The 14,854-nt window shown below is 44.6% G+C and overlaps 1 protein-coding gene across 1 annotated transcript; it reads left to right on the forward strand.

Annotated features, from left to right (window-relative positions):
- The first annotated feature begins 5,423 nt into the window (after nucleotides 1-5,423).
- On the forward strand, nucleotides 5,424-14,424 carry DLEU7 (deleted in lymphocytic leukemia 7). The gene is made up of 3 exons (XM_037376575.1): nucleotides 5,424-5,542; nucleotides 5,705-5,879; nucleotides 14,218-14,424. Exons 1-3 carry the CDS (start codon nucleotides 5,424-5,426, stop codon nucleotides 14,422-14,424), a joined length of 501 nt encoding a protein of 166 aa, XP_037232472.1.
- Nucleotides 14,425-14,854: the final 430 nt, after the last annotated feature.

Genomic DNA, 14,854 nt, shown 5'->3' on the forward strand with positions numbered 1-14,854 from the left:
GTACCTCCATGCTGGGCAGCAGCAGTAGCTTCCACCCTTCTTTGTATAATAGCGATAGCTACTGGTAGAAAACTGGTAGGTTTTCTGGGTGGTTTTACAGCACAGCTGCTAGTGAAGAATGACCAAGCAGCAGCTCAGCAGTGTGGGTGACAAGGGGCTGGTGCTCAGGCTCTACCCTGACCCTCTTTTATTCAGCAGTGTTCACACCAGCGGTTCCTGCCCTGCCTTGCTGACTAGTCCGGTAGTTAATATCCCCACCAGGAAAGGGAGTCACGAAGGTCTGGATATATCTGGGTGAGGGAATTTTAACTCCTATTTCCTACAGTTCAGGGATAAGTGAAATGTTTATTCCTGCTGCCCAACTCCCCACGTGGCAGCAGCCACTGCAGAGCCCAGGTATATTTCCCTTGGCAAACAGGAATGTCCCACTTGCTTTGCCCTTGTGAGGGCTCCAAGGAGTGTGCCCTCCACACCACTCCATGGTCCTTGCCCCTCCTGCTGCCACATTGCTAGAAATACTCTGCCAGTCCAGAAATTAGTACAAGTAGTGAGCAAATAATTGTTTGTGGCCTTCAGCTAGGGTAGAGGGAGGGCAGTATATAGGCAGGCTCCAAATCCTTGTTCCCATTATGCTGTATAGGCTATACCAAACTTTTTTTCCCAGGCCAAAACAACCCTGGGCCGTGGCCAGAAGCCCAGCACCTGCTTTTCCCAGAATGGCAGGGCTACAAAACGGTGTTCCCTTCTTCAGGCTCTTTTCCCAATGAGGCAGTGAATCCTCTTCTAGCACAGCTTGAAGATAAGGGATGCAACATTTCCCCAAAGAGCTTCTCAGCTCATAGTAAGGCCACACCTGTAAGAACTGAGAGTTGAAACCCTTCCTCCACTATGTGGATAAGAGCAGGGGTTGCCCTAAAAACTATTTATTGTAGCAGTGAATTTTATAAACCTGGATCGTTTAGTGGGTCTGGTGGATCAGACTATACATCCATCCTCTGCCCATAACAAGCCCCAGCACTCTCCTAAGAAAAGTGCAGGGTGTACAGTGAGGGGACATAATGACACTGCATTGTCCCCAGAGACAGTTTTCTTTCTAATTCTCGTCAGTTCCTGGTTGGATTTTGCCTTGAAGCTGAAGGCTTTGTATCTTTTACAAGTGTTTATTCTGCCTCCACAACAGTTCAGAGCTCTCCTTAATAACATTGAAAATAAAATAAAGAAAAGAAAAAGTAAAGAAAAGAAAAGAAAAAGAAAAGGCAAAGGAAAAGATAAAAAAGAAAATAAAAGATAAAAAAGATATAATTAGGACAACCTAATCAAGTTCAAATTAGATCAACACATTCTGAGCAAATTTCCTGGACACACAGTCTCTCTCAAGCCTGAATTCCTTCAGGTCCTGCTCCACTGGGGCCATCCCACCAGCACCGTAATGTGCAAACAGCAACAGCAGCAACCATCAGCAGTGCAGAACCCAACCATTCCAGGAAAATCCCACTATCACCAGCTGGGGACAAAGGCGTATTGACTCACAGGCACTGCAGTTTTTAAAAACTATTATCAAGTTTGGTTGGGCTTTGGAGCTAACTGCTACAAGATCTCAGCTTCTCCTTCCCCCCTCACAGCCCAGACACTCAAGGGCAACCGAGAGCATCCCAAATCTGCACCACCAAACACTCCAGCACTATGTCTGCAAGGCCTTGTCACCCCAATACCACCAACAGGTGCCAACTCAAACAAGAAACAGTGAGCACAGCACAGGTGGGGGAAATGGGCTTCTCCCTGCACACCGGTGAGACGGAGCGGCGCGTGACAGCGGCCCGGCAGGCCCCCCTCACCCAAGGGGCAGCAAGCTGGGACGGCAGATGGCTGCAGGTGCAGAAAAGACGTGGAGCTCGACTCCCCTCATAGATTTCCTATGTTCCTTCCAAAGTCACAATATTTTAATTGATATTTCTTGTGAGAATACAACAGGTGCAACATAAATCCCATGGATTGTGCTGAATCCCACAAAACCCTGAATTTCGTTTAGGAAGGAGGGGGGGAAAAGAAGTCTTCTTGCTTTTTGGGTTTTTAGCCTTGAGCTACATGAGACAGAAAAAATGCTGTATTTGCTCAAAGTGCTGCCAAATTAAAATAAGCAGCTATTCATCTTGTTTTTCTGAAAGGGTGGTTAACTCATTGAGAAAAACTCATTGATTGTAAAAGCACATTGAGTTATAGCAGAATTACAGTAGGGAAAAACCTGGCTTTTCTTATATGTCCTGGAGTGGGGGGCAAAGGCTCCTACACCCTTTTCTGCCTCTTCAGACACATTTGGCAAAGCAGATGGGACAGCAGCAGTGTCAGGAAGAGAGCCTCTGCATTTATGGATACACACTAGAACCCTGCTAAAATCAGTTAACAGACCTCTTCTGCCATGGTTTTAGTTATAAGGTGAGGGGTGCTAGCAGTAACAAAGGTAGATTTGACAGCATATAATTTATTTGGCATTAAGTTGTGATATATCTCCTTTTGGTTTACTCTCTACTTGGCCGATGGCTCAATATCTTCAGGGGTCCACATGGTACATAGCTAAAAAATGAGCAGATAGGAAGGCAGATGCTGGAAATAAAGACAGACTTCCACTTCTCATTTCTGCAATTGTCCATGTATAACATTTTGCTAAGAAAATTATTGATAAAGGTCTATTGGAGGGTTTGGAAGTTTTTATTTTTTTTATATATAAAAAAAGTTTTAGAAAATGTTAATCCACCCCAAAACTTCAGACCACCTAAGACAAACACATTTCTTTCTAGCACTTAAAAAGTGAGCAAGCTGATAAACTGTGAATCTGTGTGTTCTTCTCCATGCTCCTGTACCCACTTCTCCACTCTTTTGCCTCTTTTGTGGTTTGGTTTGAGTGCCTGGCATGGGTCCTGCACTGTAGGAAGGAACAGAGGTCTATCTGCTGACAGATGTCTGTCAACTGATGGATGAGGTTTACACCTATAGGAAAAAAAGTTTTTTCTTTTGAAGTCAAATTAACTTTGTGCCTAGCACCACCACGACAGCAACAGTAAAACTGCTGGAAGTAGTAAACCATGCTAACATTGTTAATAATAACCAATTTACTGAGAATATAGTGAAGATTTTTAAATCCTATCATACTAATTTCACTTAGCACAGTAAGATGTGATTTTTAAAGCAGAAATAACAAACTAGGTAGCAGGGACAATCCCTCCATTCTTTCCACTATGGGACAATCCCTCCACTCTTTCCACTATAGGCACCAAAGCGGAAGAAATGATGCACTTTTTTTCCACAGAAAATCCGAGATTTTTCACTGAGGATGAAAAGTTGAAATCTCAAAAAATTTTGTAAATTAAATTCTAAAACAACCCAAACCACAAAATATGTACTAACACAAGCAAAACACCTTACTTCTCCTTGGTGCCTTTTGTCTATACCTTGCCTTAAAAGAAGACTAAAAAAATCACATTAAAAAATAAAACTTTAAAATATATGCTTAGGCATTTAAATGTCTTATTCTGACTTCCTAAACATTTTTTCCTGATTTTTAAACAAAAAATGGTGAAAATGGCTGTTGTCCAACAGACAGTGCATTTTCAGGCATCCAGAATTCTTGACAAAAAGACAAATTGGTGGAAATTTCTGCTCAATTCTAAGTCATCTTTGCCCTCCTCTAAAAGCCCAAGGAACTCTAAGACCTGGCACTTTTACTGTATAGGTCCCCAAACACATCACCGTGGGAGTCAGCATCATCATCGTCATTTCCCATAGTGAAAGAATGAGGGACTTGCCCCCAGGATGAGCAACAGGCCATGGAGCTGAAACGAGAACTTTCCCCTGCTAGTCCCAGCTTGGTGCTCTTCAATCTTTGCTGTGAGACCGAAAAAATGGGTCTCCAAACGGATAGCATATCTCTAGCCCTGAGATGGGATTGATACACCTGATTTTGGAAGAGATGGTGAGACTAAAGTCCTGCTCTGAGGAGCAGTAGAAAGACCAGCACTTCTCCAGAGGGAATTGCTGTAAGATTTTCTGCCGAGTGACTGAGGCAACGTAGGGGGGTCCAAAGAGAGCAGGACCAGGTACATCCCTCCTCATTTCCCCCTAACAAAGCAGATTTATCTACATTTATAAAGAACACACAGCTGAGAGAATGCTACCTAAAGTTTAAGTAGAGAGCAAATGGAAAGTTTGGATGAAAGTCTTTCAAGGAAAAATAATAAGCAGAATTACAGTAGAAACAGTTGCTATATGGATAAGGCAAAATGTTTGACAAGGAAAACATCTTTGAGAAGAAAGCACAAGGGTAGAGCTATTATAGCCTCTGAGGCCTTTTCCCTCAGACTTCTTATTTTATAACATATTTCTAAAACACAACACCCACAACTGTTTTTCTTCATCTATCAAAGCATAAAATTGCCAGTCCTTTGACCTAACTTAAATGAAGGAAGTAGCAATGTTAGGTTTAATTAAAAACAGCAAATATTTGTACAGCTGTCCCTGGTTTCACAGCACAGAAATAGGTTTAGCATCAAATCTTACAGTTTTAAATCCTCTGGGAACCATATACAAAAACATATAGAATCCTTCTGGCTGACTTGCCAAAGCCAGAAATGCCTTTTTTTGGAGTTATTTCAGGTGGGGCTCATTCAGCCTTCCCGTTTCCAACCCACTGTTTTCCTACTTGAGATTTTTTTTTCTTCTTTTTTCCGTGCTCCAAACGCAGTACTGTCAGCTTGACAGGTTCGCATGCATTTGATGCATTTTGGGGTTGTGAATAATAATAATAGTAATAAAACCAAGGGCAGGCTGAGAAGATTTGACTTCACAGCAGCCATAACTTTTTGGTGGAAACCCTGACAGCCAGACCTGGCTGGGCATTTCCAGGGGTCTCTGCCTCTTAGTGTGGGTGTCACTGGGAGGCACCTGGCATGGGATGCAGGAGCATCAACCAGACCCACACTGAACATCCCCGAAAACAAGAGGGGTTTGGAATGAAAGATTTTGCTCCTGGCCCTTGTTCTCCTTTAAAATTACACATTGAAACACGTTGTAAAATCCTTCAGCACTGAGCTTTATAACACAGCCTCCGGAGGGCTGACTCCACGTGCACCCCACCCCTTTGAAGGGGCCAGCCTGGGCAAGCCCGCTCCCACCAGGGACCACGGGAGGGTTTACGCTGCCTCGTGCAAAAGGCTCGTCAGCCCTGAGCTCTGCACCCACCTGCCCATCCCTCCCAGGAACCCCCAGGTTTCCAGCTGCTGAAGCCAGGCCGGGGGGGCTGGAGAGGTGGGTGGGGTGGGTGGCCACTCGCAGCGGGGCCAGAGATGCGAGGGAAGAGGATGGGAAGGGGCCAAACTGGCTTTAAAAAAGCCACACACAGGTCTGGAGCAGGAAGGGAGGTGGGAAGGCTGATGGCTGGTCCGGCCACTCTGCTTGTGTCCGTTGGGCACCAGGCAGGGGGTCTCCGCACCCTCTGGGCTGCTGCAGCCCCCCACCCTCCCCACAACCCCCCACAGCCTTTCCACACCCAGTAGCACTTCAGCACCAGCAGGTCTGGCACAGCTTGGCACAGCCTGGGAGAAGAGATGGAGGTGTCCAAGCCTGGTGGGGCTCAGGAGCTGGAGGAAGAGAGAAAAGCCCCAGGGAAAAGCCCTAAGGAAGGGGAAGAGAATGGAGACCTATCTCCTCTTAGCCCAGGTGATCCCAGGCCAGAGAGGCTGGCGAGGTGTGAGACACTTCGAGAGATGGCTCTGCACAGCAAGATGTCCCAACTAGTAAAAGCAACTTCCCGGCTTGTACAAGTAGAGCAGACTCTCCTGCTCCCTCTCCTTCTCCCTGTACAGCATCCTCTTCCTCTCCACCCAAAAGTAAGCAAGAGCGAGACAGAAGTACACTTATCTTGGGCTTTTGGGTAAAGGACAGTGGACTGCACTCGTAATTGCATGTGCTGGGTCTTGCCATGTGGACTGTAAGAGTTTCATTTACATTAATTTGCAGTTAAGCAATTTAAGCTACAGCCTGCAAAACAGAAAGTTACTGACAGTTCAGTGTAGTTGCATCAGAGAGGTTCAGGGGATAAAAACACTTTTTGGCAGAATGAAGGCTTACTGACATGCTGAGTAGCCTGGAAAGATTATTTAGAGCTTTTTCAGAAGCCAGTTTTATATGTCTAGATTTCTATAAATGCACATAAAGTCTTAAACTATAAAGCTATTCTCCAGTTCTGAAAGAGCCAAAAAACAACACAAGATGCTGAGATGACCAGTAACCTGTAAGTGAAACATGACCGACCAGCAGAGCCCATGGCTGTTCCACTACATATCAATACACTATGTATCCAACATATAAGACCCAATGAACATACACCTGAAAAAATCCTCAATTTTCAAAAAAATGCAGTGGTTATGCATACTATCCCAGGAAGAAGCCCAGAAAAATCCTAGGTATGGGCTTGCAATTATTAGGTTTAGTTGTTCAAGTCCAATACATGTCCTATGCCTTGTTCCAAGTCAGTTTACTTTGGCATTGCCCAAAAGGTCTTTATCTTATGATGAGTCTTGGATATACCATGTAGAACAAGACAGCAGTTCTTATCCAATTTTTAGTACCAATGATGCATGCCACAAAAAACTCATCAGGAATAGACACCAATTGCTGGGCCAGCTAAGCTAAAACTAGAACCTGCTCTTTTACTTTTGTGCCAGCCTTCCCAGCATAGATGAGCACAATGTGGGAAGCTGGGGGATACTGCAGCCGCAAAGATGTAACCACTTTAAATCTCATCTGGTGGATTTGTGAACAACATTTTGCTGTGACTTCTGGCTTCTCAGTATCTTGCTGATGAATTTGAGGTATTGCAAGATACTGTTTCCACGTGTGCTAGATCAACATACTGAGTCCATCTGGCTTTGCACTTGTTCACAATTTGTTAAAAAGCAAATTCAAGCTACCTCAAGTCAAGCTACAACTCAGTCACCAGGAATCAGAAGCAACCTTTGAACGTTTGGGTCCAAATATTTTCAGTCTCCAGGAATATCCATCTAAGAATCTATTAGGAATAAATACACCTAGAGACGGAAAGGGCAATATTGGAAGCTATGCATGACATAAAAAGAGTGTGTTAAAAATAAAATGAAATTGTTAGACATCATTCTTCAAAAATGAGAGTACAGTGAGAGGTTGGACTTCTGCAATACCAATTTTCCAGTAAGACTTCTTTGTTGCTCGTAAGTTAAAATAAACAAGACTAACGACATTTGTTTTCTGTACAAACAAATGCTAGCTTGATGAAATACAGCCACCTCAATGAAGGTTTTATTTTCTTCCTCTTCTTTCCCAGAACTACTTTAATATCTACTTGTATAAAAGCATGTGTTTAGATACCACTGGGAATACTTTGAATTCTGATTTTCCTATTCTACTTGAAGCTAAGTTAGGTCCTTTTTTCACTGAAAACCCATTATCATGACTGTTGAGCTCTGGGACTTCCCCCCCTTCCCCTATACAATGAGGTTACATAAATTCTGCACCAGCTTTCCTCAGACCCTGCGTCACGGATAGCCAAGCCCTTTAATTGTGAGTAGTTTCACTGCTGCAGGTTTGATTTTGAAGTAAATTGTATTCCAAGGGATCCATTTATATTATAACCTGTTCATAAATTCATATGAACAAGCCCTTAAAAATAAGCTCTAAGCCAACGACTTGGCTAAAGTCCCTTCAAAATGGCAGCCCTTGGTAGCATGTCCTTCCACTCAGTGTTTTTGAAGGAAAGTTCTGGGTTTATGTCTCAGAGGCAGTCACTCATGCTAGTAGTCAGTATTTCATAATTCTCATTTATTGCTACAGTTACGTCTCTTTCAGTTCCTTCTTGATGTCCTGACTTTCCCGTTTTGCATTTCTTTAGGGGTTGTTTCTTGTTTTCCTTTTTTTGGTTTACGGTACCAGTATTGGTTTATCAGCCGAACTAGTTCAAAAAATCACTGTATAAAATGAATCTAAACCAGACAGGCTTGAAGGAAAATTAGATGAAGAAATAGGCAGGACAGCACTGGAATAGCCCATCCCCTACAGGTACTGGGAAGAATGCTTTCTGCTGCACCCCAGTGCCTGTGAGACAGTGCCAGTCCTCAGCAATTAAAAGGTGGGTGTTAATTTCTCATGAAAAGTGACACTTTCACAAGGATTTGGAGCAAATCTTTCACTAGTGACAGGAAGTGCATTGTTACTGATTTTGCCTGCAATAGGGCTGCAGAAACTGCTTAGCCAAAGGGTCTGCGTGAAGATGGGGAAGGGCGAGGGGCCTCTTCCCACACTGTCCCAGGACCCAGGATACTGCATCACCCCGCTGCCTAACCAGCTGTGCACTGGCATTGCACCCACAAGCGAACTCCTTGCGCCTCCTGCCTCCACAGAGATGCCCCCTAATAATGTCCACGTTGTCTCTCTCCTGTAATTACACACTGCCAAGGCGAACAGAGCAGCCTTTTATTTAACAGAGATTCTGTATTTTAAGCAGCAATGTGAGTGCATTAGAAAAGAAAAATACAAGGTATAAAAGCTTCCCGAAATAGCAGCGTGTGGCTTGCCCTGGCTGTGCTCAGGTGCAGCTATGCATTACTCCAGCTTTCTGATAACATCCTGTCTCCTGCGCTGAAGTTACCGAGGGGTCGCGAGGACAGTACTAAATCAGAAATGTGTAGCAGATTGGACTGGGCCAATCTCAATGGCAGCCAGCAGGGAATGGAATATAAATCACGCTAAGAAGTTAAAATAGCCATCCCATTTGCAAAACAGTCATGGTATTTTCTTTAAGGGGGAAAAGAAAACAGTGTCCTTAAAAGGTGCCAGATCGGCAGGGTGGGATAATAAAAAAACTTCTGACTGTGCAAGTTTCTCCTGCCCCTGCGCTACGGTGCCACTGCTCTGCCCAGCGCAGAGGAAGAAGTCTGGGGTGGCAGGTTCGGTACTGCTATCCAAAAGGAACAGCTTCAGCAGACCTGTATATCCACCTGTAGTCCCCTTGCCCTGCATCTCTTGTCAGGGCGAAACAGCTCAGTTGCTATGAAATCAGCCCAGTGGTACTTAATTTGTACCAAGAGCGAGTCGCATCACCAGGACTCAAAGGATGGCATGGAGGCAGCCCTGTCAGGCTTCCCGCAGGCAGGCAGGCAGGGGTATGGTGCATTGCCTCCGCTAAGCCTGCCTGCCACAGTGCCAGCCGCAGGCTTTCTTTTCTTGCTGTGTTGAGACCCATCCCTGAGGAACAAAACAGAAACCACAAGTTCATTGCAGGCCAAACAACAGCACAGCATCAGGCGTCACTGACTTTGGTCAGCAGTGAACTGAAGACCCAGAGATGTCCTGCTTCTCAGGAGAAGAGCAGCAAGGGCTGGTGCAGACAGGCATCTCTGCCAGCTGCTCAGCACAGCATAAGCCGAGGGCTCTTCACCCGGGGGATCTGCACACTTTGGGGGAGGAGTATGGAATGGGTGGCTGTTGCTAGATGACATTTCTAATGGTACTTAATCAGCTTGTTTTCTGGTCGCCGATTTCCTGACACAAATCAGAGATCGGTTCTCGGCACCAAAGTGACTTGTTTTTCCTTATGCGAGATCTGAAGACTGATTCATAAATAATGGCTTAGGGGTGACGGAAACAAGATAAATTGTTTTCATTAGAATTCGCATAAAACGGCAGCAGAGTCCCTGTTTGCCACCACGGACTGAACAAATGTGCCAGCATGCACGTTTTTCATTTTGCAGCCACTGATATTATGAAGTTGTTCCTGGACCTAATAGCTCTGAATGTTCATTTTTTTAAAGTAATTAATATGAAGAGTGGTTCTGGAAAAAATTGCCTCACCCTCCATGAAGTTATTTGCAAGCTGTAGGCATCAATACTCGTTTGAGTGGATATTTTTTTAAATACTGACAAATGGACAATTTGAAGTTCTTCAAGTGAGGAATTGCCTCCAAGATCTTTCTGGAAGGTTGCAGGAAATATGTTTAGGCAGTTCCATTTTATTAATAGTGCTGCACTCCACATGCACCTGCTGCATTAGAAAAAGGCTTTGCGGCAGCAAACCACAGAATGAACTACGCTAGGGTCTTGGGGGATTTTCTATTTCCACAGGAATGGTGACTTTACAAGAAATTAACAGCTCCACCATTCTCAGTGGTATATGTCTTAGGAGATATCTTCCAAACACAACTGTTTTAGAAAACAGCAAGTGAGAGAGGGGTACAGATGTGAGGTGGGACTTATCTGCCCCACAGAGGTTTCCCAACGATTGAGCTGTTCAAGCTGTGTTCACTTTAGGGTTATCAGAGAGAAAGAGGCACTCCAGATTCAGTTCATCCTATAACAGCCATCTAAGATGGATCAGATAAACTGTTCTATTGCTCCCCACTGACCACACACAGAACCTCTTGGAGAAAGCTCCAGCTTAGACTTTCATGAGCCCAAGGAAAAGCACAGGAATCACTTTCTAAAATAACTATTTTATTCCTCCAGAAGTTGAGCTATCCTGAGAATTTATATTGGAAAAATACAAAATAGGTCAGTGGGGGTGGAGGCACTGAGTTACCAGGAATGGACATCAGGAGCTTTGGCACTCCAAACCAGCTCCCAGATTTTGGCCCGCCAATAGTGGAGAGCATCCAGCACCTGGACCAGGGCACCACCATGGCCACTTTGCCTTTAGTGGAAATTTTGTCTACCAGGGCGCATAAAGATTAAGAAAAAATGTTGAGGGTTGGCAGCAGGCCAGGGTCTAAAATTTGAGTGTGCTGAAGAAAAAGGGAGCTGTCTGTAAAAGCCAGCTGTAGGAATCTGTTTGATGGGTCCAGTTGGCACCTCTGAGTAAAATAAAAATGGAAGAAAGCAGTTTGTATCTTCTCTAAGGAAGCCTTTATAAAAGTGGCCTCTTTATAAAAGCAAAGCAACTTGGTGGATACTATCAATTTTATGTTAAGGTTCAAAAATAAAAGCTGGGCCATCAGAAACATCCTGAAACTTCAGCCTACCACTGAGTGACAACTGCATGAAACAGACCTAGAGCAGTGGAAAATTTTAAGCCATAAATTAGAGAGCCTTGAAACTAGTAGGCCATGCTGGTTTTATTCAGGGGGAGTTCTTTATTAACTCATCTGTCTAAACATATGGATCTCGACAAATGAAAGCTTCAGGGAGGATCTGCTCCTGTCCTGCAATTGAAAACACTTAAAATCAAATCACTGCAAATATTCCTGTTACCTTCCCTTAAATGGCAAAGTACTACAAGAGCTGTTGCTTTCTATCAGTTCAGCTCACAAGGGCCCTATTTCCTGAAGTTAAAATGGAAAGAATTTTTAGTCTGAAACTTTTTCTTTTCCTTCAGTTAGTTACTGCCCACTTTTACTGAAAGGAGAGAGATAAGTCAAGTTTTTATTCTCTGTCATGTATCCTAAAGCTCCCATGTGCTGGACACCTGCAAAAGCTAGCAAAGCTAGCTTGTTTACTTAGTGCAATTTATTTGACCTTTTAATATATTTGAGTAAGGATTTTATACCTAAGGCAACTTTACAGAAGAGATTTGAAAGGCGACCTTCAAAGAAAGCATCAAAATCTTTCTGAAAAAGGAAACTTTGGAAATATATGTGAAAAAGGCTGCTTTTCAGCTAACCTCCTGACTCAGGACTCCCTGGCTTTTCAGCACAGGGGTGTACCAGAGCAATGAGTTCACCTTGCCCACAGCAGACCCACAACCGCTATCATAAAATACCTAAGGGCCCGAGAATGGTGTTGGATGGCTAGTTTCGGTATTCCCATATAACAAATGCCTTCTATTTGCTGGCTGGGGCAGTGATTCAGCACTGGTTTTGATGTTAACCCACACTTCAATCCTTCAGCTGCAAATCCTTTTTGCTATTACTATTATGAAGCTGGGATTGTCTGGGTGAAATGGAGTTTTAAAAAATGGTTTCTTTGTTGTTTTTAATAACAAAGGTAAAACCCACAATAAGTCTGAAACTTCATGCTTTTAAGAATAACATTAAAACTCAATTTCCTTTCAGTTAAAATCACAGGGTGCTACTAACTAAAAGAGTAAATACATCAAGTGAAGGAGAAGTGCCAAAATCTGGTGTGTACCACATGCTACAGGAGAAGATTCTTCTGTCCCCTACAGAATCACAGAATGTTTGGGGTTAGAAGGGTCCTCTGGAGATCATCTAGTCCAACCTCACTGCTAAAGCAGGTTCACCTAGTGCAGGTTGCACAGGATCACATCCAGGTGGGTTTTGAATGTCTCCAGAGAAGGAGGCTCCACAACCGCTCTGGGCAGCCTCTTCCAGTGCTCTGCCACCCTCAAAGTAAAGAAGTTTCTCCTCGTATTCAGACGGAACTTCCCGTGTTGCAGTTTGTGCCCATTGCCCCTTGTCCCTGTCGCTGGGCACCACTGAAAAGAGCCTGGCCCATCCCCCTGACACCCGCCCTTAAGCTGTTTGTGTGCATTGATAGGATCCCCTCTCAGTCTCCCCTTCTCCAGGCTAAATAGGCCCAGCTCTCTCAGCCTGTCCTCATAAGGAGCATTAGGAGATGCTCCATCCCCCAATCACCTTTGTAGCCCTTTGCTGGGCCCTCTCCAGTAGTTCCCTGCCTTGCTTGAACTGGAGAGCCCAGCACTGGACACAGCACTCCAGGTGCGGCCTCACCAGGGCAGAGCAGAGGGGCAGGAGAACCTCCCTCCACCTGCTGGCCACACTCCTCCTAATGCACCCCAGGGTCCCACTGGCCTTGGCCACCAGGGCACACCGCTGGCTCAAGGGCAACTTGCTGTCCACCAGAACTGCCAGGTCCTTCTCTGCAGAGCTGCCTTCCAGCAGGTCAGCCCCAGCCTATACTGGTGCGTGGGGTTGTCCCTCCCCAGGTGCAGGACCCTACACTTGCCTTTGTTGAACTTCCATGAGGTTCCTCTCTGCCCAACTCTCCAGCCTGTCCAGGTCTCACTGAATGGCAGCGCAGCCTTCTGGTGCATCAGCCACTCCATCCAGTTTTGTATCATCAGCAACAGCTTTTCCTGGAACATTCATTGTGTATGAGACCTCATGAAGGCATAGGCTGTGACTGAGAGCACATCTGCACCTAAATTTTAGGATGACAGAGGCTGATCTTGCTGCCAGAAGGTGTCTTGTCCTCTTCACCTCTAAATGTTCATTCCCAGCGCTGAGATGCTCCTCCCTTTGTGCTGACACAGAACTTTCCTAGAGTAAACCAGGCTGGAGAACCACTGCAAGTTAAAGCTCTGCTTCTACCATCTGCTCCTACCCTCTCTTAGGTAGGGGCAGGAGCAGATGAGGGTTGAGGCAAATGTTTTCTTTTAGTGGTTGTGTGTGTATAGTAGATGAGCACCCCCTTCCAGTGCTCACAAACCTGTGCTGGCCCAGCTCAATGGCAGGCAGAAGGTTTCCCCTGCCACAGGCAAGGCTGACAGCTGGTGGTGCTACAGATCCTTAAGGAAAAAACTGGCTCCACTTAGATTTTTCTAAGCACAGCAGGCAGGGGTTTCCATGAGCTGCAACATGTGATGTTGGGTTGACTGGATTAAGGATTTGCCCCATGCAGAGTATTTCTTTAGCACAGCCAGGTGTTAGAACAGCACTTCCCATGCTGCAGGCCACGCCACATCTGAGGGACTGGGAAGTCGTCATAATTTGTTACGGTGCGCAACCAGCAGAGCTGTCAAGGTCACCTGCCTCACTGGTGATCCCAGTTATGTAATAACATGAGAGACACTGCATGGAAGTGATGCTTCAGTGAGGGTTGCTGTCACAAAGTCCCCCTGGGAGCCATTGGGAGCTCTCCAGAGAATCTGGATATAACATTTCTCTGAGGTCTTACCCTTGCCTGTCAGTGTAGAGGGAGTGGAATTGCTTTGGGGACAGCTACGAAAGGTCTGTCTGTTAGAAACAGAATTAGAAAAAAAGTAATTAATGATGCCTGAGGAAGAAAGTGTCCCTTAGAAGTGAACAGGTGAAACTGCTACCCGAAGTTTCCTGCCAAGTATTTAGTGGTTACAGTATATGTATCTCAAAACTGAAGATGTTTAACACTAAATCAGAGATGAACATTCATGATTAAGAACTTTCTGCTTAGAAAATCCTGGCTAGAAAACTTATAGAGCATTATTTTTCACTCACACCTTTTTGCTTTTGCTTTTCATTTCAGGATAGCATTGAGTTTAGAAGTATCTGTAGTCACATGGCTTTACAAGGAGAGGGACAACAATTTGAGAGAGACTTACATGAAGCCCACCAGTGTTTGAAGACCATCATTGAGAAACTCATTTGTTCATTTGCAGTTTTCCCCTCAGATTCTTACATCCCGGTTCAATCTGCTCTGAGACAAATCCTGCAGAATCTCCTGGCAATGTGAAACAACAGGCTGCTTGGCCAAGGAACATGCAAGGCCTATGAGCTGTAATGGTCTATAAAAATAACAAATAACTTGAAAGGTGAATCCTGGAGATTTTACTGTAGCAAGAGTTCCTGCTGACTTTACATCGGTGAAGACTTTCCAATGGAGATGGTATTCCTGAAAAGTACTGAATAGCCTTCTCATATCAAACTCATACCAAAGTCACATTAATGGGAGATGGGAACACCTCCAGAAGTTGCTTTGGAGGAACTGGAATTCATTCTTAAATAATAAGGTCTCAAAATGAATATAGAAAGTTGGAGGCTGGGAAGGCAACCGTCAGAAATCTCAGTATTTTCATCACAGTTCAGGAAACTGTTCTCAAGTACTTCGTTATGGAGCTGACACTTGAGATCTTTCATGAGAAGGTATACAGCCTGATGCTGCT

The sequence above is a fragment of the Falco rusticolus genome, chromosome 2, assembly GCF_015220075.1.
Source record: "Falco rusticolus isolate bFalRus1 chromosome 2, bFalRus1.pri, whole genome shotgun sequence".
Classification (NCBI taxonomy): domain Eukaryota; kingdom Metazoa; phylum Chordata; class Aves; order Falconiformes; family Falconidae; genus Falco; species Falco rusticolus.